The sequence below is a fragment of the Lepidochelys kempii genome, chromosome 24 (genome assembly GCF_965140265.1).
Source record: "Lepidochelys kempii isolate rLepKem1 chromosome 24, rLepKem1.hap2, whole genome shotgun sequence".
NCBI lineage: Eukaryota > Metazoa > Chordata > Testudines > Cheloniidae > Lepidochelys > Lepidochelys kempii.
The window spans coordinates 8159134-8178898 of NC_133279.1; the positions used below are offsets into that span (position 1 = coordinate 8159134).

The 19765-nt window shown below is 60.6% G+C and overlaps 1 protein-coding gene across 11 annotated transcripts in view; it reads left to right on the forward strand.

Annotated features, from left to right (window-relative positions):
- CELF3 (CUGBP Elav-like family member 3) overlaps nt 1-18778 on the forward strand; it is a 47197-nt gene extending 28419 nt beyond the window's left edge. For 2 of the 11 annotated variants that reach the window (XM_073322559.1, XM_073322570.1), the window contains 13 exons: nt 448-577; nt 1364-1492; nt 2507-2586; nt 4427-4597; nt 5059-5209; nt 5387-5536; nt 5630-5695; nt 6090-6191; nt 7035-7178; nt 7758-7893; nt 9712-9779; nt 11493-12862; nt 16129-18778. In XM_073322559.1, the coding sequence (XP_073178660.1) occupies nt 448-577; nt 1364-1492; nt 2507-2586; nt 4427-4597; nt 5059-5209; nt 5387-5536; nt 5630-5695; nt 6090-6191; nt 7035-7178; nt 7758-7885 (1251 nt within the window). In that variant the 3' untranslated portion in view covers nt 7886-7893; nt 9712-9779; nt 11493-12862; nt 16129-18778. Of the gene's footprint in view, nt 1-447; nt 578-1363; nt 1493-2506; nt 2587-4426; nt 4598-5058; nt 5210-5386; nt 5696-6089; nt 6192-7034; nt 7179-7757; nt 7894-9711; nt 9780-11492; nt 12863-16128 lie in introns of all 11 variants that reach the window. The other 9 variants (XM_073322566.1, XM_073322567.1, XM_073322562.1 and 6 more) reach the window with 9 other exon arrangements.
- Nucleotides 18779-19765: the final 987 nt, after the last annotated feature.

The window sequence follows — 19765 nt, forward strand, 5'->3', positions numbered from 1 at the left end:
GTTTGGTGAGTAGCCAGGGACAGGCGCTTGGCTGGCAGGCACCGCAGAGAGGTCACTCCTGAGCTGGCTACAAACCGAGCTGTCCTTGGGGCCCAGGGTGGGACCCTCCTGGGCAGGGCTGTGGCAATAGGTAGGGAAACCGGCCCTGTGCTGTGCAGGCCTGGCTCTCCCGGGTGTCACCTGTGCACCTCGCACTGGATCAAATCCACACTAAATAAAGGGGACCCAGGACTCACCCTCACAGACACACCCTGTGCCTCAGTTTCCCCTCTGTATGATGGGATAAGGCTCTCTCTCTCCCTACGAAGGAATCATGCCTCGTTGTTGGGGGGTGGGTGGGGTCTGGCTGCTGGATGGTTCCATCTCCGGCGGGGGCGCCCTGCTCTCTGAGCGCCAGGGGCTGCCTGCACGCGTCCTCAATGTTTCTTCTTTCTCTCCCCCTTGCAGATGAACCGGCCGATCCAGGTGAAGCCAGCAGACAGCGAAAGCAGAGGAGGTACCCGCCGGGCATGGGGAGGGGGCAGGGCTGCCCTGGAACCCCAGCTACCCCTGGCTAAACCCCCACCAGAACAAAGGGGTAATTCCCTGCCCCGACAGGACCCCCCCACACACTTCCAGCATTGACCCCGGGCCTCCCAGTCTCTGGGGAGCAAAGCTAGGATCAGATGGGGGGGGGGTCTTCCAATAGTCCCCCCTTCACATTCCCAGGATTTCTGACTGGGGCTTTCCCTACCCTGGTCTCTTGTGACATCAGATTAATACTGGGCAGGGCAAACAGTGCTCCCTGCAGATACCAGGGGGCTGGCTAGATAGATAGATAGAGGGGGTGTATGGAGATTAGATAGATAGATAGATAGATAGATAGATAGATAGATAGATAGATAGATAGATAGATAGATAGATAGATATGGAGGGGATGGATACATACATAGATAGATCAGCCAGGATCTAGGGAGACAGAAAGACAGACAGATTAGCATTCTAGCATCTAAGGATAGGGACAGACAAACAGAGCAGGGTCTGGAGAGAAAGAGCTAACTAAGGACAGGTGGACGGATCGGCAGCCTAGGCCCAAGGGGTAGAAAGATCCAGCCAAGCGTAGCTGAGATGTTCTCCAGTGCCCACTACAGACATACCCCCCATCCAGGACCCCCGGGGCCTGCCCATTATCAACCTAGTGGTTGGCTCCTGCAGTCCGTGATCCCAGCCTGGGCCGAGTTGATGGGGTGAGAGGCGGCATCTGGCCCTCAGCACCGTGCTCTGTGACCAACACCCCCGTCCCAGGCTCCCTGTGCTCCCGGGCAGGGCAGGGTGGGGGGCGAATGGGCCCCCTCCCCACTAAGCACTGCCTCTTCCCTGCCAGAAGACCGGAAGCTGTTTGTGGGGATGCTGGGCAAGCAGCAGACAGACGAGGACGTCAGGAAAATGTTCGAGCCCTTTGGGAACATTGATGAGTGCACAGTGCTGCGGGGGCCAGACGGCACCAGCAAAGGTAGGTACCACTCCCGGGCCCCTGCCGCTGGCCCTGCCCCCATAGCAGGGAGCGGGGTGGGGGCGCAGTAGGGGGCACTGTGCTGCAGGGAAGAGGCAGTTTGGCCACCAGGTGGCCTCAGGGCTCCTGCTCGTTTCTCCCATGTTATCCCCCCTCCCACCCCAGGCCCTGCAGCTGTCCCGGGTGACGCTCCCTGGCTGCTCGCCCGTCACCCCTGCCTGCTGCACAGCTGGGCCCTGCTCCAGGGGCGAAGGGGGCTGGACAGGGCCAAGCATGCAGGGCTAAGAGGGGCCCTGCCAGCGTTGGGGGGCGGGCGGGCGTGGCTGTGTGCTTCATGGGTGAACACAGGGGAGAGCACATTTGTACAGGGGTGCCTGGCTCGGGAGGGGAGGGGGGCAGGGCTGTGAGCATGTGTGCACTTGGGGTGTCTGTGTGCGTTCCTGGGGGTGCACTCAGGGTGTCTGTGTGCACTCGGAGGGCTGCACTCGGGGTATCCATGTGCACTCAGGGGGGGCACTCGGGGTGTCTGCGTGCATTCAGGGGGGTGCATTCGGGGTGTCTGCATGCGTTCAGGGGGGGCACTCAGGGTGTCTGTGTGCGTTCAGGGGGGTGCATTCGGGGTGTCTGTGTGCGTTCAGGGGGTGCGCTCGGGGGGGTGCACTCGGGGTATCTGTGTGCGCTCGGGGGGGTGCACTCGGGGTGTCTGCGTGCGTTCAGGGGTGCATTCGGGGTGTCTGCGTGCACTCGGAGGGGTGCACTCGGGGTGTCTGTGTGCGTTCAGGGGGGTGCGCTCGGGGGGGTGCACTCGGGGTGTCTGTGTGCGTTCAGGGGGGTGCACTCGGGGTGTCTGCGTGCGCTCGGGGGGGTGCACTCGGGGTGTCTGTGTGCGCTCGGAGGGGTGCACTCGGGGTGTCTGCGTGCGTTCAGGGGCGTGCACTCGGGGTATCTGTGTGCACTCAGGCCCTGCCACACCCCCCCCACAGCCCCGACGGCACTGACTCTCTCTCCCCACAGGCTGTGCCTTCGTGAAGTTCCAGGCCCACGCCGAGGCTCAGGCCGCCATCAACACGCTGCACGGCAGCCGGACATTGCCCGTAAGGCATGCTGGCAATCGGGGGGGTGGGGGGCAGGCTGAGAGGGGGCGATTCCTGGCATGGCCCTCAGTAGGAGCTCAGCATTAGACTCGGCTCCCAGACCCCTCATCTCCCAGGGCAGATGCTGGGCACTCACGACCTGGCTGCCCCCCAGCTCCCCAGGCACTCACTCACCCGGCTGGACCCCCTGGGCACTCACTGACCCGGCTGGACCCTCCCCCCCCGGGCACTCATCAACCCAGCTGGGTCTCCCTGGGCACTCGTGGTCCCCCTGCCCACTGAGACACTGCAGGGTTAGATCCAGGCTCCTCTGAGCCCTTCCCCCACCACGTGTCGGAGAACAATGCCGGGTCTGTCTGTCTGTCCGAGGGGACAGGGCCGGGCTCCTGGGCAGCATCCTGGGAACGCACAGGGCCCATCTACCCTGCAGCTGGGAGCCAGCCCGCCTGGGTGGACGGACTCACGCCAGCGTGGCCCAAGCCAGCGCGCTGCCAGCCAGGTGGAGGCTGTGGCTCTGGCAGAGACGCAGGCTCCCGGCGCCCAAGCTCAGAGCCAGGGGGCCGGGGGGGGCTCCAGAGCCTGAATCGCCGCCCCAGCGTGCCAGCTGAGCTGAAGCCTGGCTAGCGCAAGTCTGTCTGCCCAGGCTGGGAATGTTAGACAGCCCCCAGGCCCTTCCTGCTCCAACACCCCCATCCTTTGGGGACTCCGAGGGGCACGGGCTGCGTGGACCCCACAGGGCCTTCGTGCCTCCAGGCCTTTGATCCGCCCTGCAGCCTCAATCGGGCAGTCAGCGAGCACCCAGGCATGGGTCCAGCGGGGCAGCACGACCCTGTCTGCCTGTCCAAGGATCTCCAGCCCCCTCTGCCTCTCGCACCCTCTCATGTGGGCAGCTCCAAATCTCAGCTCCCCCCCCAGACTTGCCACCTGGAAGGGACCCAGCTCAGCGCCAGGGCAGGGGGCGAGGATGCTGCCTGAGGCTCTTCTGCCCCCTGATGGAGCGAGCTCGCCACTGCAGCCTCGAGAGTCAGTCGGGAATCTTCCGAGAAAACGTTTTTTTAGTTGAAAAACGCCGACAGGGCAACTCCATTGCCGTGGGAACGTCTGGACTGGGAACAATTTCTCAACGTGGGTAAACGACGCTTGGGAAGCGTCCGAATGTCCCTCTTCCACGTTCCATGAAAAAACGCCCATTTTCCTGGTCGAGGCAACTTTGGAGTTTGCGGCGTGAGCGTGTTGGAGTGAGCTGGAAACCCATCGATCAAAGAAACCAAATGTCCAGGCTGCCCTGAAAGGAACTTTTCTTAGGCGCTTCAGGAAAACGTTCCAGCTTTTCAACTTTTCACCCCGAGTCGGGGCGGGGAACATTGTTCAGAGTCTCGAAAACGTTGGCAGGACGGGCAGATCAAGTCGCTCTGATCCCAAGCCATGCTCATGCGTAGACCCCAAAGCCCTTTTTGCAAACGAGGTTGGGATCATTTGCCCCATTCGACGGGTGGGGAAATCGAAGCATGGAGCAGGGCCGCGACTTGCCCAAGCTCGTCAAGCAGCAGAGATGGGAAGAGACCCTGCTGTCTGGAAGCTTAGGCCAGTGCTCTATCCACTAGGCCCTACGTCCTGAGGAAGGTTAAAATCATCCCGGGCATGGGCAGAGGGGGTTGAAGCAGGTACTTGATACAGGAGGGGAGCTTGGCCCCCCCACACGCTCCCCAGGAGGCTGCCTGGCGCGGAGGCTGCAGGAGGGGCTGGGGCCTGGTGTCACGCCGGCTGGCTGAGGCAGTGCGGGGGCAGGGGCCAGACGGGGTGGGGCGGGGGGGTCACCGTGCTCTGCTTGTCTCACTAGCCCCCTTGCGGGGGGTTCCATTCCCAGGGCGCCTCCTCCAGCCTGGTGGTGAAATTCGCCGACACGGAGAAGGAGCGGGGCCTGCGCCGGATGCAGCAGGTGGCCAGCCAGCTGGGCATGTTCAGCCCCATTGCCCTGCAGTTCGGGGCCTACAGCGCCTACACCCAAGCAGTAAGGGGCTCCTTGCCGATGTGGGCGCTGGGCTCTCAGCAGGGGCATGGGGGGCGAGCCAAGGCTGCGGGTCGGGATTGAGGGGCACCGGCAGAGCTGGGGGATGGGGGGAACCCAGGGCGGGGACAGCAGGGGGCTGTGGGTCGGGATTGAGGGGCACCGGCAGAGACGGAGGAGGGAGGAAGCCCAGGGCGGGGACAGCAAGGGGCTGCGGGTCGGGATTGAGGGGCACTGGCAGAGCTGGGGGACGGGGGGAGCCCGGGGCTGGGCTAGCTGGGGCTGCGGGTCGGGATTGAGGGGCAGCGGCAGAGCTGCGGGGGCCAGGACAGCAGGGCACATCGTTTCCCCACCCCCGGGTCCTTGTGCCCTTGCAGACAGGCCGACCCCCATCCCCCCAGCAGCCCAGCGGACACCCCCTGACTCCCCCGCCCCCCCCCCCATCTCTTTCTCTCCCCCCGCAGCTAATGCAGCAGCAGGCAGCCCTGGTCGCTGCTCACTCCGCCTACCTCAACCCCATGGCCACCATGGCGGCCGTCCAGATGCAGCAGATGGCCACCATCAACCCCAACGGCCTCATCGCCACGCCCCTCACGCCCCTCACCCCCTCCTCAGGTAGGGCAGGCGCGGGCCAGGAGGGGCCACGCCGGGGAGTCTGCGGGACGGGCAAAGCCCCCGCCCCGGGCGGCAGGCTGCAGAGGGGGCAGGGGGTGGGTAAGCCGGGATCTCCTCACGGGTGGGGGGGAGAGCCCCGAACCCATCCCGCTCGTCCACCGCGTCTCTCGCCCGCAGGTACCAGCACGCCGCCTGCCATCGCCGCCACCCCTGTGTCCGCCATCCCGGCCACGCTCAGTGTCAACGGCTACAGCCCGGTCCCCACGCAGACCACGGGGCAGCCGGCCTCCGAGGCCCTCTACACCAACGGGGTCCACCCGTACCCAGGTTCGCGCCCCGCCCCTGCCCTGCCTGCTCCCCTCCACCCCCACCCCGGCTCAGCCCTGGGTAACCCCCTCCCCCTCTCATCTCCCCTCGCAGCTCAGAGCCCAGCCGCCCCCGTGGACCCCCTGCAGCAGGCCTACGCCGGGATGCAGCACTACACAGGTGTGGCGCCGGGGCTGGGGGGGCTGGAAGGAGCCCCGGGGCTGGGGAGGGGGGCTGGAAGGGGCCCCAAGCCGGGGAGGAGGCTGGGGGGGGGTGGAGGCAGCAGCATGGCGGGACGTCCCGGGCGCTGGCGCCAGGTCTGAGCAGCACCAGGGCGTGGCAGTGACGGCCTCACCCCCCAGGGCTGGGGGGCTGGGGGGCAGCCAGGGGGACTGAGGCTGTAAGGAGGGGGCTTCCTGCGGGTGGGGGGACAGGGGGAGTGGGGAGCAGTGGGGTAGGGAGCTGGGCTAACAATGGGGGGAGGGAGCCTCAGGCCTGGGTCCAGATCCTTCCCTTGGGGGCGTGTAGGCCCAGGCCGAGGGGTCGCTCAAGCCCTCCTTTGCCTCTGCCCCAGCCACCTACCCTGCTGCCTACGGGCTGGTGAGCCCGGCCTTCCCCCAGCAGCCGGCCATCCTCACGCAGCAGCCGCCCCCCCAGCAGCAGCAGCAACGGGAAGGTAAGTGGGGCCCGGAGCCGCTGCCCCCTCCAATTTCTCCCCGTCACTGCCCCCCAACACCCCCTAGGCACCGCTCCCTCCAACAATGTCCCCCGCCAGCACCCACTAGGCGCCACTCCCCCAGGCCCTGTCCCCCTGAAACCACCCCCAGCTCTGCCCCTGGGCCCCTGACATCCCTTATTGCCAGGAGCCCTGCCCCAATGCCGCTCAATAGGGAGAGGGCAGATGTGGCCTGGGGTCACCAAGGACCTGCCTCACTGTGCACCTCAGGACCTCCACATCTTCCCTGAGGACCCCAACACTTCACAGAGGGAGTCCAGAGCATGGGGGATCAACAGGGATCCAGAATGGTGGCCAGAATGAGAGGATCTAGAGTGGTGTAGAACACAGGGTCCAGAGCAGGGGGACCGAGAGGGGTTCACACTGGGGAGGCCAGAATGAGGGGTTCAGAATGGGGGTCCAGACTGTTGGGTCTAAAGGGGTCCCGAGCAGTGGGATCTAGAGGAGTCAAGGATGTGGGGGTCCAGTTAGAGGATATACAGTTGTCTAGAACAGGGAGTCCAGAGCGAGGGATCTGGAACAGTCTGGAATGGGGGGGTTCCAGACTGCGGTATCCAGAGTGAAGGGTATAGAGGAGTCCAGGATGGGACGTCCAGAGCAGAAGGCTCTAGGGGGTCCAGCATGTGGGATCTAGAACAGGGGGCCCAGCATGAGGGATCTAGAACTGGGGCCCGGTGTGTGTGTGGGATCTAGAACGGGGGCCCAGCATGGGGGCATCTAAGGGAACCCAGGGCCTGGAGTGTCCTGAGCAGCTGCCCACTCTCACCCGCCTCCTCCCCACAGGCCCCGAGGGCTGTAACATCTTCATCTACCACCTGCCCCAGGAGTTCACTGACTCCGAGATCCTGCAGATGTTCCTGCCCTTTGGGAATGTCATCTCTGCCAAAGTTTTCGTGGATCGGGCGACCAATCAGAGCAAATGCTTCGGTAAGGCCAGCCAATGGGGTCTCCCAGCCCCTTCCTGCTGCATTGTGGGCCAGTGGCCGGCCTGCTGAGCAGCAGGAGCAGCCAATGGGCACCGGGGCGAGGGGCCGAACTCCCAGGCAAAGGATTGTTGCAACCCCTAGTGTAGACAGGGGCTGACGCTGAGCCGGATGCTGAGCTGGCTTCCTTAGCAGATCTGCCCAGACCAGGGCTCTCCTAGCCCCATCTCCTGTCACCCACAGCGGCTGGCATGAGGGAGCAAACCCTGCGTCAGGCACCCTCTACCTGCCACCGATTGATGCCCCCAGACCTGAGCCTCGGGGAGCAGATCCCAGGCTCCCCGGCCCCCAAGGACAGGGCAGCTGGGCATACCGCAGCCCTGGTGCCAAGCTGAGAGTCCGGGTGCGGAGCTGCCCACCCCGAGCCAGTGGCTTAGTGGCCAAGGGGGCACTGCCCTAGCTGTGAATAAAGGGCTAGTTGGGTCTCCCAGGGCCACTCAGCATTCTCTGCCTCTCTCTGCCCCCCTCCCCTCCCCCTGCCTCTCTACCCCTCCCCGGCGCCCACCCGCCACCCCCTCCCCAGGGTTCGTAAGTTTTGACAATCCCGCCAGCGCCCAGGCTGCCATCCAGGCCATGAACGGCTTCCAGATTGGCATGAAGCGCCTGAAAGTGCAGCTCAAGCGACCGAAAGACGCCAACCGGCCGTACTAAGGCCTCAGGTGGGTGCCCTGCCCCCCGTGCACAGGGACCCCCCAAAACACAGCCCGGGGGCGGGGGGCACAGCAGTCTGGGCTGGTGAACTGCAGCATAACGGGAGTGCGGGGGTGAGGCCCTGGCTGTGTTACCTCCCGCCGGACAGAGCCCCTTGGGGTAACGCCTCCCCCAGGGCCCCAGGCTGGGTGTCTCCACTCTCAGGGTGTACAGCCCTGGGGCCTTTTGGCCACAAGAGGGCGACAGCCCCCAGCCCAAGGCAGGACTGAGCCGAGGGCCCTGGAAAATCGTAGCAGGAATTTCAGAGTTTGATTTTTAAAAAGGGTAAAATCTCAGTGGCATTTTTGTGATTCCCCTGCTACACAGGCACGAACATCCACACACACGCGTACAGGCGCACACAGATACACACACAGAGATACAAACACACACAGGGGCACACACAGATACACACACAGAGATACAAACACACACAGGGGCACACACAGATACACACAGGCGCACACAGATACGCACATGGGCACACACAGATGCACACGGGTGCACACAGATACGCACAGGCACACACAGATACGCACATGCACATGGGCACACACAGGTACAAACACACGGGCGCACACAGATACACACACACACACACAGTTACAAACACACACGGGCGCAAACAGATGCACATGGGCGCACACAGATACACACCCACACGGGTGCACACAAATTCACACAGGCACACGCATCGACACATGCATGGGCACACACAGATATACACACGCACATTGGCACACAGCTACACACATGGGCACACTCAGTTACACACTCACTCACATACAGAGACACACACATCCACACACACACGGGCACACATAGACATGCACGCACATTTACACATGCACATGGGGACACACACACACACACAGGTCCCCACAGATTCATACGTACACACACATGTCCATGGGCACGCACACATGCTCGGGCACATACATGCATATGGGCGCACGCTCATGGGCACACACATATATGCATTCACGCACACACATTAGAACGGCTGCACTGGGTCAGACCAAGGGTCCCGCAAGCCCCATAGCCTGTCTTCCAACCATGGCCAATGCCAGGTGCCCCAGAGGGAATGAACAGAACAGGCACATGGGTACACGGATGCACACACACATACATACATGCCCCTACGCCACACACCTGGACAGTCAGACACACACACACACACATTGTCTAACCAGCTCTGCGTGGCATCAGGGTACGTGGGCCACGTGGCAACATGTGAAATTTGGACAAAACGTACATTTGGCTTGCAAAATTTCTGCGCCGTTTCCCGTTCCAGCGAGAAAGCAGGAGACCCGCAACCAGCCGCTCCCTGGCCTGTTCATCGAGCCGTTCAAATAACCAAGCCTATCGGAGCCACGCCAACTCCGTCCCTCCCCCCCCCCCCCTTGCAGAGGGCAGAAAGGCACCCAGAGTCTGTGCACACACACATGGGATTATTATTTAGCAGCTGAGATCAAGGCCCCAGGGCGCTGCACAGACCCAGAATGAGCCACTGGCCCGCGCCAAAGAGCCCACAGTCTGACTCACCAGGGCAGTAAAGGACCCTGAAGGCTTTTATACAGGGTGGAAAGAAAAGCCACACCATGCCAAAGTCCCACCAGCACAAGCATTAAAATAACAGTGATAATACTGCTCCACTCCGCTCTCCCGCACAAATAATGCACTATATCTCCATAGCTAACACGCATGTAGCCTGACCCCCGCCCCCCCCCCCCCCGCCCCCACTATCTTAGAGATCTGTATAACAGAATTTCACCCTGTATTTTAAGAAAGAAGAACATAACCTCCTGCTAGCAGTTCTTTCCGGCTGTGCTGCGCAGAGCCCTGTCTCAGCCAGGTGAAGACCCCCAGCGCGGCGTAGCGTGGGGCGGGGGGGGGGGGGGTTCTGTGCGTGTCTGTGTGTGTCGTGGCACGTGAACGTATCCTGCTTTTGTTCTGATAACTGTTCTCCGTGCGTGGCTCACGGGGTCTTTTCTCGTTCTGCATTGGTTTGATTTTTGGTTTGGTTTTTTGGTTTGGTTTTTGCTTGGTCATTTGTTTTGTGGAGTCTTTGTCATTGAACGTAGTTTCTTTTTTGCACATAAAAGAGACAGAGGGACACCACCAAGGGAGGGGCTCAACTGCGTTGCAGTGACAGGCTCCATTTCTTTAAGGATTTACGGTAATCCGCATTGCATTAGCTTTTAGATCCCAGCCAAGATTGGGGCCCCGTTGTGCCAGGCTCTGCAGAGACCCCGACTGAGAGCAGGGCCCCATCATGCCAGGTGCTGCACAAACAGTGAGAGGCAGGTCCTGCCCCAAGTTGCTTATGCTCTAAACAAATGAAGAGTTAGGGGAGAGGCAGGATTATTGACCCCATTGTACAGATGAGCAACTGAGGCACAGAACAACAAAAGTCACAAGTGTCCAGGTCACACAGGAACTCTGTGGCAGAGGAGGGATTTGAGCCCAGGTCTTCTGGGTCCCAGCTCAAGCCATTCTCTGCAAGCCCATCCTTTGTTTCTCGGTGCCTAGAGAATGCCACAGTCGCTGCACACTCTCTGCACCGCTGGGCCACGGTCAGCAGAGGCAGGGGAGAGCTAGACTGAACAGACCAGGACCAGGGGACCCTAGTGGCTGGGTGCCTGCCCCCGAAGGGACTCACACAGGAAATGGGGAGCTGGAAGTGCCCTGCTCACCAAGCCAATGGGGTTTGCTTTGCAGGGTGATGAGTCTTGAGGGTAGCAGGGGGAACCTTTGAGGCTGAAATTTACAAACACAAGCCAGGCTCGGCCCCCCCCCCCCGGCTGAATGGCCTGAGGGTGAGAGAACCCGCAGCATCCTCTGGCATCATGCCTGGGCCTTGGCCTGGGCCCTCGTGTGTAGAAACGCCAGCCTCAGGGTGTGCAGGGGGAAACATGGGCACTGGGACAGAGCTGCTTGCTGGGGAGAACGGGGCAGGTTGGATTACAGGCATTTGTCTGACACAGTTTGGTGAGGAGAGGAAAGCCATGAGGGGGAGCCCAGGGCTAGGATAGCAAGGGGCTGCAGATCAGGAGTGAGGGGCACTGGCAGAACTGCGGGGGTGGGGATACAAAACAGCCCCTGCTGACCCATCTTTCAGTCACCCCTCGTCGGTTAGCACCAGATTCAGCTCAGCCCCTGCAAAGGCCTCATTTGCCTGCTCTTGCCGGCAGTCTCCGGGCCTGGGGGTCAGATTTGGAGCCCGGCTGCTCTGGCCATATGCCAGCATGGGGCAGAAAGCCGCCCCAGGGGAGTGAAGCGGGGACCTAATCCTGCTGCCGTGGGGTGAGATCAGGCCACCAATGTGCACACAGGTCCCGGCTCTGGGGCTCCGTGCCGCTGGATGATAGCTTGGTCCCAGCACCCTGCTACCGGACAGCAGGCCTAACATGGAGGCCTCCCCCACCCTGGTCCCAGTCCCTCACCCCAGCCCGAGATCCCGCAGGGCCCACACCCCATCCCCCCAGCATCCTATCCATTTCACCCAGGGCCGTTCTCAGCAGGGTCCCTGACGCCCCTATTCTGTGTCTCTCTCTCCACCCGCCAGAGCTGCTGGAGAAACCTGGTCACAGGGCACAGTGCCCGGGGCATGGACGAGCTGTCACCGGAGCCCTGCACCCTCCCCAAGAGCCATACGCCCCCCGCCCCGGTGCGGTAACAAGCCAGCCAGCTGGCATGAGGCACGCCCGCTGCATGTGGCATGAGGGTGCCTGTTTCCCATCAGCCGTGTCTTTCTTTCCCATCCATTTATTTTCTCGTTCTCTTTTTTTCTTCATCTTTTTTTCCTCCTTTGTTGGGACAAAAGGAGGCTTGGGCATGAATGGGGCGGGGGCATGGAGCTGAGGCTCACAGGCTCCCTCCCCTAAGCGTCTGCTACCCACCTGCCCCCACAGTACCCAGCCCCCATCACTCGCACGCTGTCCATCAGGCCTGGTGCCAGCTGAGGGTCAGGTTAAAAGGAGGCAAGAGGATTAGCAGGGGAGAGGCAATTGGGAGGCCAGTGAGCCTGGACCATCAAGTGACTGTGGGGCTAGGCAACGCCCCCCCCCTTAGGGTTAGAAGGCGTCAGCCCCTCTCTGAGCTCCCTTCCCAGGTAACATCCCCCCTCACCACTACCACCCCACACTGGGACAGACCCCAAACACCCAGCTCCATGATAACGCTATTTTCTGTATTGCGGCACCAGGCTGAGGCTGTAGACCAGCGCATGCCAGGCACTGCACAGCCAGAGGGAGAGGCAGACCCCCCCGCCCCACCCCAAAGAGCTCTGTCTAGGCAAAGGGGAAATGGCCCAGAGAAGTGGCTTGTCCTGGATCAGCCGACAGCTCAGTGGAACCAGGAATAGACCCCCCCCCCCGCCAGGGCCAACATCTGGCAAAGCAGCCAGTGAGACTGCATAGCCAAATGAGAGACCCCCATCAAAGCGCTGAGCCCTCTGACAAGCCAGGCCTTTGATGGGTTCCCAGCACTGGCCTCCCCCAATCAGTGCGGGGGCTTTGCACATTCCCAGACACACAACAGATCAAAACACATCAGTTCCCAGAGGTGACATCCCTGGTGCAGGGGTTTGGGGCGGGGGGGAGAAATTGTCCAAAAAAACCATATTTTGTCTCTTTTACTGTGTAAGAAACAAGGTGATTTACATACAGAGCTGACTTGACCTTTTCCCTTTTCTTATTTAAAACAAAAACAAATCCCAAATCCCATTTTCTTTCTTTGCTGCTTTAATCCCCCCACCCCGGCAGGGTTACCAATCATATCTTGAGATGCTTCTGTCGCTAGCCATCCCTCGCTGTCACAAGAGCCCCCTTGTAAGTGGCATCTGCTGGACCGACCGAAGTGATGTATCTTGATCTCGCTCGCGAGACTCTTCCGCTTCCTTGTCCCCTGTGGCTCGTGGTGTTGGACACACGTCATGTGAGCGGAGCTAGCGGGTGCATGACGTCCCTGTGCCGTAGCGGTGGTTGGCTGTGCTGTGAGGTCTTTTTTCTTGATGGTGGTCTCAGTGGACAGTAGTTTTCGTTCGGTGAAATCCCCCGGTCCAAAAAAAAAAAAAACCGTCTTCCCCTCACCAGCTGCAAAACCCAAACCAGTGTAGAAGTCCTCTTTTCCTAGTTACTAGTTCAGTCCCTCCTCTGTTATTTTTCTGGTCTGATTGTCCCCCTCCCACCCCCCCTCCAACCCCTCACCCCATCTCTTAGAGCATTTTTTTGTTGGTCACTGGGTCATTGCTTGTGTCACGTTTGCTGCTCATTTGGTTTGTTTCTTGGCTTTAGCTGACCTGGGGTCGGGCTCGTTTCTGCGCGTTGTGTGTGTGTGTTTGGGGGGGTTAAAATGCCTCTTTGCAGGCCCAGGGTGGGGGGGTCCCTTCCACCTCCCTCTTTGCCAGCTGGATTCCCAACGCAGCAGCACGGCACAGGGGCTACCCAGGCCACAGTAGGAAACCCTCCCCGACCCCCTCTTCCTGTCTCCCAGGCCTCTAGCTGCTGTGCAGGGAATAGGCAGAGGAGAGTGGGGCATGTCCTCTGTGGTTGGGCACAGCAGCTGTTTATATGGAGCTCATGCACCCACTGTTAGAATGCAGCCACCCCTTGGGCAGGGCATGGCCGCTGTTTATGGAGGGGATCAGGCCATCATTGCTACAATGCAGCCAGGCTGGGGCAGGGCATGGCAGCTGTTTATATAGAGTGCACCTCTCCCGCACACGAGTAAAATGCAGCTGCCTCTGGAGTGGGACACAGGGGCTGGTTAACAACTGCACAGCCCCACTGCACGAAGTTTAGAGGAGGAGGTGGGGCGGGGGGAAATTCTCAGGTCCAAGTGACAGCAGAGTCAAAAGGGAAACATGATCCGAGTCATGCAGTGAGCCGCATACAGGAGGCTTTGTAGTGATTGGGGGAGGGGCTGGGCATCAAGACGCCTGGGTTCGAGCCCTGGGTCAGGAAGGGGTCTGTATAGTGGCTCCTCACCATCCTTCTAATGAACCATCCCTCAGGGCTCCAGGGTCCCCCCATCTGCCAGAGATGGGCATGGGGCAGGGGAGGGTCTGGTCAGAGCCTGGCAGCACATTGGTGCCCAGCCTCCTGGGAGGGCAACAGGGTCACACCCATAGGTGTCTTGCTGGGCCAGGCCTTGGCCTTTCTGGAACCAACCCCCCCAAGACACACACACCCCTGAGAACAGGGTGGCCACGAGTCCAGCCGATGCCCTGCAGCACTGCAGGCTTGGATCTCCCTGAGAGAATAGCTTGGGTGGGGGGGGGAGGAGGCTGTACCCTAAAACAGACCTGGGGAGAGATGCCCCACTCGGCCCCCTTTGCCCGGGGTGGGTTGTACCCCCCCCTTTTATCAGCACCTCCCAGGACTGGGACGGTCTGTAAGCCCCAGGGGCACATGTAAGATCAGTGCCAGAACTGGGTTTCACCCACCCAGGGGTGCCTACCCCTCCCCCAACACAGCTGTGACTGGACACGATCCTCCCCCCCATACACTGCAGGCTCAGGCCAACTTCACACCCACACACACCCACACACAGCTGACAGCTGCTAGTGCCGGCTGCATGGACAAGGGGCAGGCAGGAGGTGGTGGCCCCCACCAGCTTGGCATTGGCAGCTCCGGCCCACACCCTCCCCCCCCCCACGCGGTGCTAATTTCCTCCCCCTTCCCAGAGTTTCTCTACTATAGCTGACCCCAACATCACCCCCCACACACACACACAAACATCCCCCCCCCTTTGCCCTTCCATCCCCGGCATGAGTCCAGCACCCCTCCCCACCCCGCACCCCCTTTGGCAGCCTGGCTAAAGGAGAGTCCTGATTGGCTGTTACTCAGCAACCAGAGGTGCCCAAGGAGCATCCACTGCGGGTGCAGTGCTGGGGGGAGGGGGGCCCGCGTCTGGGAATTCAACCAGCCCAGGGGGTTACAATTGGGGTGGACGTTGTTGTGTGGCCCTTGGCAGGCCATGGTGAGTGCGGGCGGACGGGGCTGGGTTTAGCTCCAGCCCATGGAGTCACTGTGGGCTGGGCGAGGCCTCCCCACGGCCGCAGGGGGTGCAGGCCACAGAGCCCCCGACTGACACAGCCCCCCAGCTGAGCTCAGAGGCCATGTCATCCAGTGATCTCGTGCTGTGACTGTGCTGGGGAATCTGCTTTCAGCGAAGGGATGTGCCACACACACACACACCCTTTGGGCACTGGGCTTTATGGGGTGCGGGGTCAGATGTCTTAGCTCTCTTGGGAGGATCCACCAGCCAGCCAGTGCCCCTGGAGGGAATGACCCCGGTCGCTCCTGCAGGGGTGTCCCCTCTGGGGGGCTAACCTGGGGGGCAGGAGAAGCCAGGGGGATGGAGGGGAGGGGTTATTTGGGCTGTGGGGGGCCCAAGGACTCAGGGCCCCATTGTGCGAGGTGCTGCACGATTGGCCGCGTAGCAGCAGGGCAGAGCCCAGCATTCCCTGGCTCTGCCCAGGCCCCTGGTCCCACGGAGCGAGCGGCTGGTGAGGCCCACGAGAGCCCAGGCAGAGCTGAACCCCTTTGCGCTGCACCCGGCAAGCAACTTGGTGACGGGCCCGAGCTGGCTGGTCCCACACTCCGCCAGCCCCTCGGCGGGACGGTCCCCTGTCAGCAGCCTTGGGGCCGGGAGGAGAGGACAATCCCTGGATTTCAACTGGAATATTCAAATAGTTGCAACCATGGCCCCTGCACACAGCCCTGCTGATGCCCCTCACTCCCGACCCACAGCCCCCTGCTCTCCCAGGCCTCGGCTCTCCTCCCCCCACAGCTCTGTTGATGCCCCTCGGTGCCAACTCAAGCCCCCTGCTACCCCAACCTTTGGTTCCCCTCAACAGCTTCAGGGTGCCACTCGCACCCAACCGACAGCACCTGGTAACCCAGCCATCATCCCCCCTCTGACCCACCAGCCTTTCCTCCCTTCATTCCACCCCCCACCCCCAAAGTCCCAGCCCACCCTTCACAGTGGGGTGACAAGCAACCCCACCCCGTGTCTAAATTGCACCACCTCTGGGGCGTGGGGGGAATCGAACCGGCTGGTGCCCTTCTGTGCATGTCCCAGCCTGCGACCCGACCCCCACGCTCTGGGCTGGAGGAGCATGGCTAGGGGCGCCTTTAACTCTCCCTCTCTCTCTTCTCGCCCCTCCCTCCTTCCCGCCCCCCCCCACATCCCCCCAGGTCTGGAGCTCAATGGAGGAGGGAGCCCCTGGATTGCCCCCACCAGGCCCGTCCCCCCCGCCCCCACCCATTGCAGCTCATCCTTAGCCAGCAGCACCGATCCCGAGCGCCTGATCCGCCAACTGGGAGGATGAACCCGATCGGCAGAACCGAATACGCCTGACTCCACCCATCAGCCCTGGGCTGCGCCTAGCCCCACCAGCAGCCTGCAGCTTGTCGGGGGGGGGGGGCATTTCACCTGTGATCTCGGCCATGCCTTGTCAACAGTGGAGGGAGGGGGGGAAAGGAGCCCCCTCCCCCCCCAGCACTGATCCGCCCCAGCGGTAGCCATGAATTCCTACCACCATAGCCCAGGTGGTGGGGGGGGGAACGGGGCTGACAGGGCACAGCCCTAGGGAATCAGCTGGAGGGCTTGATCCTGCCCTGGAGGTGGGAGGGAAAGAGAAGGGCCCTGTCCCTGTGCCCAGCTAGAAGGCGGGGGGGGGTCCATCCTTTGAGCTTTCTTCTCACCAAACAGGACCAAAACCGGCTCCAAGTACCCGAGGCCTTTGAGGGGGGGAGCCGGACACACTGGGGAAGCTGCAGTCACAAGCTGGGCGGGGGGAAGCAGAGCCAACAGAAGGCACCACAGGCCAGAGCTGGGTGCCTCTGAGTCCAGGGGTGGTGGGCTGCCCATGTGGGGCACCGGTATGTCATTTTCCTCCATTACAGCCAGGGGCCCTGCTTCCTCTTGCTTCAAGCAGATGGGATCCTCCACCACCATTCTGGTCGACCCAGGAGCCTGGGGGGACCGTGCCCAGCCGGGGGTGGGGTGATTAAAGCTGGTCTTCCCCTCCGTCCCGGAGCCTCGCCCCAAGCCCACCCGGGCTCTCTTAGTGCCTCTGTGGCTTATTACCACCTGGCACCGTGGAGGAGACATGGGACGGGCACTATGGCTGAGGCCCGGAGGCGGGGGGAAGGAAAGGACCGTGTCTTCCCCACCTCTATCCCTCAACGTGGCATCAAGGGGCAAGCCACAGGCATGGGGGCTCACACAGCTGGGGGAAGGAAGGGATGGGCAGCAGCTCCTACACCGAGCAGGCACCTGGGAGCTAACACATAGGGAAACCGGGACACCCACCCGCAGCCTCCACAGGGCTGATATCCCACCTCCACTCCCCTGCCCCTGCCAATCAAGGCAGGAAGTGTCAGACACTCTAAGCCCCCCGCCCCACGCACAATCAGCTCCCTGAGCCCACGGCCCAGACATAGCCCCCTTCGTGGATTTCCAGGCCATAGCCACTGCTTCGTTCCCATCCAGTTGTCCCGCCACGTGGATTTTCTCCTCCTTTATGGTTAAAAATTTGCTGTTTTCAAATCCTGGCCCGGGCAGGAAGAGCCAGAGAAGCCAATTCCACCTCCCGCCGTGCCCCATTAAGAGCCACAATGTCCTTTGGGTGGCAGAAGGCTAAGAAACTCTCTGTGCGCCATCCGAAGCAAGAGTTCTGACTAAGGATGCAGCCCCAAGAGCCCCCAAACGGTTGCCGGCTGCCCCCTAACCTGCCGCGGCATCTCCTCCCCTTCCGTCCTGGGCTCATTTCCCGTTTCCCTTGTTCCATACAGCAGCCCTCTGAAAAATCCAGCCCTGCGCTTGAAACCGAGCTGGCTGCCCTGGGAGGCAGTCCTGAGCCTGCGATGGTTTATGCTTAGGAGCAACGGCATGCTCAAAAGTGATACTTCTGCTGTCACAGCCTCTGGCACCTCCGACTGAGATCAGGGCTCATTGTGCCGGGCGCTGCCCAGAGACAGAGTAACCAAGATCAGGGCCCCGTCGTGCCAGGCACTGCCCAGAGACAGAGTAACTGAGATCAGGGCCCCATTGTGCTGGGCACACCCCAGACACAGTGAGCAACAGCCCCTTCCTGGAAGACTTTAATAAAGAGTGGGAGGGGAAACCGAGGCACAGAGAGGGGCCATGACTTGCTCACAGTCAGGGGCAGAGACAAGACCAGAACCCAGGTGTTCTGACTCCTAGTCCAGCCTCCAAGCCACTAGGTCAGGCTGCTCCCCAAAGCGAGCCCAGCTGTAAAGTTACTCCAGCAAGAGATTGCAGGGTGGCTGCTCCCCTTCTCTCACAGCTCCGGGTCAGAAATTATGCTTCTCCTGGCCTTAGTTCTCCTCTCCAGCCATTTTGTTTTGAGGCCCTCCCCATCTGGCAATTGTAAAATATCATGATACTCTACATGCTGACCAACCTCTCATCTCTACTGCGCTCTGAAATCAACCTATACCATGGGAAAGAGAAAAAGAAAGAAGAAGAAGAAGAAGAAAAAAAACTATGTTTACAGTCTCCTGCTAATCCAGTAATTGTAAATAATTTCGTTGAGATTAGCTGTGATCCAAAAGGATTCAAGTTGCTGCCATTTTCTCCTCTCCAATTTTAGAGAATTTTAATGGTTTTTCTTTTTTTTTTCTTTTTATTTGGAGGGGGGGTGAGAGGGAGGGGGTTTATTACCTGGTACTTTTATTTAGAGGGGAAAAAATACAACTTTTAGTGGGGAAAAAGAAAAGAAAAGTTGAAGTCTATGTTTCAGACGATATCGATGCTTAACTTATTTGTTATTTATTGCCATTTACTTTAAATAATTTAATTTTTTTTCTGTCTAAATAAAAGAAGTAAAATCAAAGAAAGGGCCCCAGGGCTGGGTTTTTAATATTATTAGTGGCTTTAAAAAACAACAAAAACCAGATGCAGCTGAGAGCTCCCATCAAGATTCCAGAGTAACGGACATAGGGCAACTTGAGCTTGGCACTCCATCGTGCCGGGGGCTACCCCGACACACAGTAACTGAGATCGGGCTCTGTCATGCGGGGCACTGCCCACACACAGAGTAACCGAGATCTGGGCCCTGTCATGCAGGGTGCTGCCCACAGAGTAACCGAGATCAGGGCCCTGTCATGCGGGGCGCTGTCCAGACACAGAGAAGTGAGATCGGGGCCCCATCGTGCCAGGCACTGCCCGACAGAATAACTGAGATCGGGGCTCTGTCGCACCGGGCACTGCCCAGACACTGAGTAACCAAGATTGTGGCCCTGCCATGCCCGGCACTTCCCAGACACAGAGTATCAGGGCCCCGTCCTGCCAGGGCAGCAGACACAAAATAATTGAGATGAGGGCCCCATTGTGCCAGGTGCTGCACAGACCAAGAGACAATCCCTGCCTCAAAGAGCTCACAATCTAAATAGACAAAGGTGGCACAGGAAACTGAGGCACAGCAAGGGGAAGGTGACTTATCCAAGGTCAGTTCAGTGGCAGAGCCAGGAACCAGGAGTCCTGAGCCCCAGGTCACTGTCGCATCTAATTTGCTGTATCTGCGCTGCCCACCAGACCATCCCCACTTCACTGAAACACCCACTCTGTTAAACCAAACCCACGTTCCAATAATATAAGACCACCTGCCCACAGCACTGATCAGCTCAAGGCTCCCAGCTGCATATCCCAACTCCCCCATGTCTAGAAAGTCTCCAGAACAATAAAAGAGCATACAGGCTTCGGGAACCTCAACTGAAGTACCAGTATCCCACCCCCAAGGAGCAATGCTGCCCAAGAACTGGCTGTCACAGAGTGTGGGGGAGTCCAGGCCCTGCACCCCTCTTC